General features: G+C 40.7%; 1 protein-coding gene and 1 pseudogene across 1 annotated transcript; one reads left to right on the top strand and one right to left on the bottom strand.

The window, feature by feature from the left end:
• Nucleotides 1-2,658: 2,658 nt before the first annotated feature.
• On the bottom strand, nucleotides 2,659-4,395 carry LOC122658281 (annotated as a pseudogene).
• Nucleotides 4,396-4,852: 457 nt separating this feature from the next.
• Nucleotides 4,853-8,623, top strand: LOC122657910 (small nuclear ribonucleoprotein SmD3b-like). The gene is made up of 5 exons (XM_043852709.1): nucleotides 4,853-5,130; nucleotides 6,245-6,297; nucleotides 6,384-6,450; nucleotides 6,532-6,588; nucleotides 8,246-8,623. Exons 1-5 carry the CDS (start codon nucleotides 4,972-4,974, stop codon nucleotides 8,306-8,308), a joined length of 399 nt encoding a protein of 132 aa, XP_043708644.1. The 5' UTR covers nucleotides 4,853-4,971; the 3' UTR covers nucleotides 8,309-8,623.
• The last annotated feature ends 74 nt before the right edge of the window (nucleotides 8,624-8,697 follow it).

Here is an 8,697-nt window from a genome sequence, read left to right as displayed (position 1 = left end):
GAAACTTGGGGAAACCTGGCCCGAAACTAGTACAGATACTTAAATATGCCAGTTACCAAGCCAGAAACCAGAACAGACACTTATTTATGCTTAATATCATTTAAGTAAATGATTTTGTATTTGTATTTCATTTACTTAAGATATTATTCATAAATAAGCAAATGCCCTCTATTTGAATCAAATAAAAATAGTTACAAAATCAAATTCCAAAAGGAAAAAAAGTCAACCCCTCCCCCAAGTTCAAGAACAAAAACTTGATTTTTAACGGTAGGTATAATTTTCAACTTTCTAATGTTGGGGTTTCTCTCAAATCTAAAAATTCCATAAATCTTAATATGATAAAACATTGTTAAAAACCAAGAGTACGGTAAAATATTCATTTGTTTTGATGTCCAAAAAAATATTTTCATTCAGAGCGATTTTGACAACATTCACGCACACCAAATTAAGTTTGACCGGTACATAACTCTTTCAATATAAATCAGATTTAAGCAATATTGAACTTGTTGGAAAGCTATTAAAACAAAGTTTTCTAACAAATCCAAGATTGCTTAAATCTCATTTATATTGAAGGAATTATGTTCCGGTCAAACATTTTTCGATATCATGTCCAAGAACAATATATAGTATCAAACTTGGATCAAAACCATAAGTAATATTTTTAGTGTTCTCTATGTTAAACTAATGCATGGATTTAGTTTAAAATGTAAAAAATAGGCAACACAATAAGAATTAGGGCAAAAAACAACTTCTGGGCCTCGAAACCAAGGTCTGAGTTAGCCTGGAGAAAGTCCCAGGTTTCGACGGAATCTCGGTCGAAACCGAGACTTACTCATTTTCTGGCTGGTCGAAACCTAGTCGAAACTCAAGTTTTAGAACCTTGGGAATATATACATGGGATGGTCAAGAACTCAAGATTGCTTATTCACCTCACCCTTCCATGTATTTAAATAAGGGATTCTGAAAAGGGTCTTCGATTATTCAACCTGCATATGACCTGCCAACTAGGGCTGCAACAGGGTCGGGTAGGGCTGGGTTTTATAGAACCCTAGCTCAACCCTAAGTCCCCTTAGCTGGGCCCAGGCCCAGGCCCGACCCTGACTCAGGGCCAAAAAAATCCAACCCTGACCCGCACTCAGGATAGGGCCGGGCTGACCCTAATTGGCCCTGATCATGGGAGGGGGAAGGAAATGCATGGGCTGGAATGGGCTAGGGAGAATATTATCAATTTTATGCAAAATAACACTATAATAAAATGTAATATATCACGTATTGTCTTCATATATAATATATTATATAAAAAAATATGGGTGACGTTTAAAATTTATAATATATATTTTATAGTATAACGTAAAACAGGGTCGGGCCGGGCAGGGCTAGGCTTAGCCCGCGGCCTCACCCTAGCCCAACCCAACCCTTACTCAGGGCCAGAAATTTCCAGCCCTTACCTGCCCTCAGGGCCGAATATCTCAGCCCAAGCCCTGTTCGGGCTCAGAGCGGGTTCGGGCTGACAGGGCCAAACTTGCACCCCTACTGCCAACCATTTCAACTAGAAAAACAAATCATTGGACTAATCCAATTTATGAACAGGAGACTTTACCAAGGGGACAATCTGGTTATGGGTACTGGTCCGGGTTCGAATTAGTTCCACCATTTTTAGTAGGGGATTCCTGAACCATTTGGTTGTGGGGTCTTCGATTATTCAACCAAATAAGAGGATCTAGCTCTTATCTAGGGAGTCCATCGTCCAGGGTTGGCATGAACCTAGTCAACCTCGTCGTTGGATACTCCCTGGGCGATAGGGGTCGCTGGAGAGGAGCTCGACGCCACATAAGACCAGCCAACATTTCAATCGGAAAAAACAAATCATTAGACTGATCCAATTTATGAGCAAGAGACCTTAAAAAGGGAACAATCTAGTTATGGTACTAGTCCAGATTCAAATTGATTCCACCTTTTCACAATATTAGAATTGGACTGATTAACTAGTTGTTCTCGTACCTTGGAACCATGACCAATTACTAATTGGTCTAGTTGGTCTCAATTCTTAATTGGTCCAAAGACCAAAACACTAGTCAAGGTAAAGGTTGGGCATGCCGGTGTTGTGCCCAGCTTGAGTCTATCTCTCTCTCATCCCTTATGGAAATGACCCGTACCTTCTTCCATCCCACCCAATCCATTGGGCACAACTGTTAGTTCCCAAAAAGCTAGCGACATGCCCAACTGCTCCCAAAAAATTAAATAAACTCTATAAAGTAGAAAGCTTGTGGATTCAACGACTTATTCTAACATAATTGTTTAACCCAAGAGAATGAAACAACAAATGAAAAAGGGATAATTACGCGTACCCTAGTGCACCCAATATTCCTCGTATCCCCCTAAGCTTTTGATAAGTCCACGTACCATCCCTGCTTTATCCCCTAATGCCATTTAAGTCCACATCAGGTATTAAATGTTATAAAATGATCAAACTACCTTTTCTTCTATCTTTTTTAAAATTTGAAAAGACCTAATTGCCCTGGCTTATTTATTAAAATTTAATAAAACCAAAATACCCTCATCTTCCCCAAATGATCATCTTCTTTTACATACCCACCACCACCGCCACCGCCACCGCCCACCATTACACCATCACCATCCCACCGTGAAGCCCACCTCCACAAGTAAAGTACGAAGGAGAAGAAAAAAGCGTCCTTGCTCCTCCCCAAAGCCGAGCTCTTTCGCTTCGTTGCTCACAAAATTTCCATAAAAATGTAAAAATTGAAGGGCGAATCAACTCGTGGGCTTGTACTTCTGCAGAGCTTGAATTAAACTCGAAGCGTTTCTTGTAATCTTTTCACTTTCATCATCCAACAATCCCAAACAAATATCTTCAACCCCTTCCCTCCTAGCCTCCGAACCCACTTCGAAATCAAAGCGGATAGGGCGTGCTGTACGGACCGTGAAGTTCCGTTCCTTAACACTCCAACCAAAATTGGAACACAACCATCAAACCTCACCATTTCTTCTCTGCCTTCCTTGCATTTAGCCAAGAGACTCAGAACTTCAAAAGCCCTGTCGACCCCAGGATCAGCCATTTGGATCAAAATTGGCACCGCCCCACATTCGACGACTCTCTTCTTATTGTCGGGGAATGAACAAAGGGCATAAAGAGCGGTGGCTGCTTCTTTCTTTTCTCTGCTACTGCCATCTCGAAGAAGCGAAACCAGAGCTTTAATAGCAAAAGGGTAGGAACCAATGGTGGCCTTGTTAACTTCCACCACGGCTAGACTCGTCAACATGGTGGCTGCAAGAGCCCTGCAGTTGGGTGTCCCACCCTCACTCTGCAAAACTCCAACCACACGCTGAATGGCACCTCAGCGACCAAACCCACCTTGTTGGCTTCGAATTTCGATCGGTGGGAGAAGGATCCGTTCTTCTCCGCGGCTGAGGAAGATCAGGAATCTGCTGACAGGTACTTCAAAATTGGGATTTTCTTGTAATTATCTAGGATTTTGATTAATTCTCTTTGCATATAAGGATGATTAAAATTCTAACGTTCTCCCAATCAAAATTGGGATTTCCTTGTAATTAGCTAGGGTTCTGACTCATGCTTTTGTTTCGTTCATGTTTTGGAGGAGAAAAAATGAAAATTGAAGAGCTCTGTATTTTTGTCTGAAACGTGATATGTGTTGAAGAAAATGATTGCATCCCCAGGGCATGGAATCTTGGCCCTGGACGAGTCGAACGCAACCTGTGGTAAGCGATTGGCGTCGATTGGGCTGGAGAACACGGATACCAACCGCCAGGCTTATAGAACACTACTGGTGTCGGTTCCAGAGCTGGGTAACTGTATCTCTGGAGCCAATCTCTTCGAGGAGACGCTGTACCAGTCCAATCGACGCTTTAGGCTGCGTGGTGCGCATTCGTGGCCATGCAAGATGTTCTGTTATGGGAAGTTTGGAAACAATCTCCCTGTATCTCTTGTAGTTCGGTACGGTGGTGATGGTGTTAATGGTGGGTGGTGGTGGTGGTATTGGGTATGTAAAAGAAGAAGATGATTTGGGGAAGATGAGGGTATTTTGTTTTTTTTCAAATTTTAGTAAATAGGTCAGGGCAATTAGGTCTTTGCAAATTTTAGAAAAAATAGAAGAGAGGGTAGTTTGATCATTTTATAGCATTTAATACTTTGTGGCTGGTGTGGACTTAAATGGCATTAGGGGGATAAAGCAGGGGTGGTACGTGGAATATTGAGTGGTGGTACGTGGACTTATCAGAAGCTTAGGGGGGATACGAGGAATATTGGGTGCATTATAGGGGGTACGCATACTTATCCCAATGAAAAACCTAATCAATCATACATAGGGGATAAGCTTCTAGCTCAATGGTATGCGACCAGACAGATGGGTCTAACATAAGTCCAGGGAAGATCGAGAGTTCGACCCTCCTATCCCCCACCTTTCTTGGTAGTGGTATAGTAGTGTAGTAATAAGTGTGGTCCAATGGCCCCCTTGTGGGTCATTATCTGAACATGCGGTGTGCTACCCCTGCGCCTAGACATAGGGGTGTTCGAAATGACCATCACACCCCCAAGAATTTTTATTTTTTATGAGGGCACGATGGTCATTTAGCATGCCTATGTGTCTGAACGCAGGGGCAACACACTGCACACACCCAAATAGTGTTCTTTCTCCCAATAAATAATAACCACTCATACATAAATCTGATTTCGATTTTGGAATACAAACCACTGACCACTCAAATGGTTCGGACCAGAACCGACCAATTAGTAATCGGTTTTGCTTGTCATCCGTCAGTTCCGGTCCAAGATTGACACAAGGTCCAGACTTCAAAGAAGAGAGGCAAACCTCTTTTTTCAACTTTTATATGTGATCGTTCAGTAGTTTGGGTTAGGGCTGGTAGGGTTTTGTGGAAGGAAAAACCGAGTAGAACTGTAGAATCAGGGAGGAAGAGAAGGTAGGGGAGAAAGCGATGAGCCGGAGCTTAGGTATACCAGTAAAGCTACTGCACGAAGCTGCAGGCCATGTAGTGACGGTGGAGTTGAAGAGCGGAGAACTCTACAGAGGGGGTATGATTGAATGCGAAGATAACTGGAATTGCCAGCTCGAAAATATTACCTTCACCGCCAAGGTACTACTACTCCCTCATTTCTTTGTCTCATTCTTAACTAGGGTTTTGGTTTTTGTTTTCTGCTTTTCTTTTCCAATATGTTATTTGCTCCCTTTATGTACAGCTTTGGTTTACTGAATAGCATCAGTGAACTCTAGATGAACAGCTTAAACCCTAGTGAGCGATTAAATATCTTAAACCCTAATGAAGACTAGATTTCTCCTTTGAATCACACGAGTTTGGGAACTAGGTTAACGAATAATTCCCGCATACTAGTGATATTGTACCCCCCCCCCCCCCGGCGTTTCCGTCCAGTGCTCCGCATAAAGCTTAACGCTTTTTATGCAGAATTATGTGAATTGTCTGTTTGTGTGTTTGTTTTTTTTTGGGGGGTGAACACAAGATTGCAATTCTGAACGTGATTTTCGAAATTTACTTACGACATCAATTCAGTGAGATAAGGGAAACAAAACAAAACAGTGGACATGAGGAAGTGCATGAATTGGAGTCCTGTTTCAGGAGGCGATCATATATGTTGGTGTGGTATTTCCCTTTGCCTTTGTGGGTTCATTTTAGTGGTTGAATGAGGAAGTGCATGAATTGGAGTCCTGAACACTCAAAATTCTACAAGTGCTCAGGATCCTAATGAAAATTTTTTGTATGAGGTAATGTGGTGGTGTATTTTAGAACATTTTGTTACTGTTAGTAATCTATTTTTTTTTCATGATATTTGTTGTAAGACATACTACAGGGAAGAAAAGGATATGAAGACAATGCTGCTTTATTTATTGCATATTCGAAAACTCCTTTGTGATTTGGACATTTAATGTACTCCCAAGAGTATCTGTGTAAACACGAGACACATATCGACAACGTGGGTATGGGTATGGGATATGTGTGTCAGTAGTTGAAAATTAGATGAACTGTGAAGGAGATAACTTCTCCCATTTTAGCCAACTCCCTCCAAATCCAATTCTGGACACATTTCCCTGTACCATTTGTTTTGGGACCCTTGACACAACTGTACCAAACTGTGGCATGGATACTCTTCCCATCAGCCCCTGTACAATTATTCTTCTTTTCATTTATGTTTAGGGCTTATCATTTGTAGCTGATGACATTGACTGGTCTGTAGGATGGGAAGGTGTCACAACTTGAGCATGTTTTCATCCGAGGTAGCAAAGTCAGGTAACTTTATTTTTTGTCTTATAGTAGCATTATTTATTAATGATACGATTGCAATGAACAATAATTTGAGTGAGAAATCCCCTCAGGTTTATGGTCATACCTGACATGCTGAAGAATGCTCCGATGTTCAGGCGGCTTGATGCTAGGATCAAGGTATTTATGCCAGACTCATGATTGATTTCGTTTTTGTCAAGTTCTTTTGTTATGCTCAATTATCTCTCCCTACTCTTATAGGGGAAGGGCTCAGCTCTTGGAGTTGGTCGTGGCCGTGCTGTTGCAATGCGGGCTAGGGTGAGTCAATCCTTTCCACTTTAATTATTTTTTGTTGTGCTGTACCAGTTCTCTTTTGAGAGAGACATGTAGCAACCCCAATAATCCATGTAATCTATATCATTTGTCAACCCCATAAACCAATGGAATGAAGGTTGCTAGTAAAGCTTTGAGGATTTTAAAGAAAACGAATCAATTACCGAATGATAGGAAACCTATTTTATTTTCTCTTACTTTCATTTTCCATTTCTCTTTCCATTTCTCACTTCTCTTATATCTTTTCTTCATTGTTATTCTTCAGTCCTCTTACTTCCATTTCCCTTAGTGAGGACCTCAGTTCTCCCCACTTAGTATTGGAAGGATCCATGTAGCCGACCCCATTTAGTTGGGATAAGGCTTGAGATGTTGTTGTAGGAAACCTATTTTATTTGTTAAGAATGTAGAAACCTAATGATTGAAAATGCCAAAAACATGCGTTTCTTGCTTCGACCAATAAAATGAAGGTTGCTCGTAGAGCTTTGAGGATTTTAAAGAAGCCGAAAGCGAATTAAGTAACGAATGATAGGAAACCTATTTTGCTAAGAATTTAGAGTTCTAATGGTCAAAAACAACTAAAAACACCTGACAAAAAAATTCATTGCTGAGTACTTTATAGGAAGTGGGTATTTATATTTTTAAATACATTCTTAAATTAATTGATCAAATCTTAAGACAGCATGAGACTCGTGTTACCACTTGATTACATTGTTTAGTTACTTTCACCATGCACTTTCTTTACCCTTATTCTCTTAGTGTGTGATAACACATCCAATCATGCTATGCACTGTACTGGCTCTTAGGCAAACCGAAAAATTGCATGTAGAAGCCTACCTCGATGAGGCACATCCATTTCATGAATCTAAATCCATACCAACTTGAATCAGTAAAGCTGCCAAAAAACCATCCATCCATACCCTGTTTGCAATTTTCTTTGGTTAATACCCGGTTTGTTATCCTTTAACTGTTCAATGAAATTGATGGAAATGTTGCTTACTTTGATTACATAATTCACTGAAACAGTTTGTGGTTTGAAGGTGGTGTCTTAGTTTACTAGAGTACATAATCCTAGGAGGACTTGAACATTTGCTTCATTTGTTTGGTTGCCTCATTCATGGCATGTTAACAGGGAAGGAATAAAAAAGGAATTGTTTTTTGCAAGCCAAATTATTAGTTTTTTTATTGTGAACCTAGGGAATTTGTTCTATTTTCGCCATAAAATGGAAACGTTTACATGATAAATATACAATGAGAAGGCTTTCGGTTGGTTTGGTGTCACTTCTGTTGGAGTGATTCTGTTTGTTGATTCTTCAGGTAGCTTTTTACACCAAATTTGATTCCCCATTCCGTAACTTTTGGATCATTTTTTCCCCTAACAAATGGAATTTGCTTCCCACCCTGATAGTCACTTTTTTTTTTTGGGTGGTGTTGGGGTTCATTGTAAATCTCTGTTTCTGTAAGAAAGGAGTGCTTGCAAGCAGGATACCAGACTTGGACTTATCTGCCATACTCCATTTTGGATTCTCTGTTGCAGATTTGGGTCACTTGAATGCAAGCTGGAGGGCCCCAAGAACTATGATTGTTTAAATTGTAATAGATTGTGGACTGAGACATGTTTATTTGCCTTGTGTTCCCTCTGCAGGCTCAGGCTGCTGGGCGTGGTGCTCCTCCCGGTAGAGGTGTTGCGCCACCTGTACGGAGATAATCTCTTGTTTGGACAGGAATTGTAGTCACTTTTTTTCGTCGATGGGCAGTACTTACAAGTATCCCTGTCTTTCATGGCCCAAGGAGAGGTGGTGCAAGGAAATAGTTTATTCTTAGTATGTTCTTCTGTTTACCCTTATAATGCAATGATCTGGACACTTAACTGAAATGTTTATGGAATAGTGTACTGAACTACTGGTGTAGGGTTGAAATTTGACAGGACCCAAGTTACATTTTTTCCCTGCCCCCTCTCTAAACATTGGACATGCATGTACATTCGCACATTCAAGATAGGGGAAATCACCAACTGCTGCCTTCTTGTGATGGTGTTGATTGTTGAACGTGCTTGGGAAAAGTTGGGGATTTGCCAAAGGTATAAATGCCTTGTGG

Source organism: Telopea speciosissima, chromosome 4, assembly GCF_018873765.1.
Source record: "Telopea speciosissima isolate NSW1024214 ecotype Mountain lineage chromosome 4, Tspe_v1, whole genome shotgun sequence".
Taxonomy (NCBI): domain Eukaryota; kingdom Viridiplantae; phylum Streptophyta; class Magnoliopsida; order Proteales; family Proteaceae; genus Telopea; species Telopea speciosissima.
This window is presented reverse-complemented; position numbering and strand designations above follow the sequence as displayed.

Excerpts from the sequence above, each read along its gene's own strand:
- LOC122657910 (XM_043852709.1), top strand. The coding sequence starts at position 4,972 with ATGAGCCGGAGCTTAGGTATACCAGTAAAGCTACTGCACGAAGCTGCA. Across the intron at positions 6,298-6,383 it reads ATCCGAGGTAGCAAAGTCAG|GTTTATGGTCATACCTGACA; the intron begins GTAACTTTATTT and ends AAATCCCCTCAG. Across the intron at positions 6,589-8,245 it reads CTGTTGCAATGCGGGCTAGG|GCTCAGGCTGCTGGGCGTGG; the intron begins GTGAGTCAATCC and ends TTCCCTCTGCAG.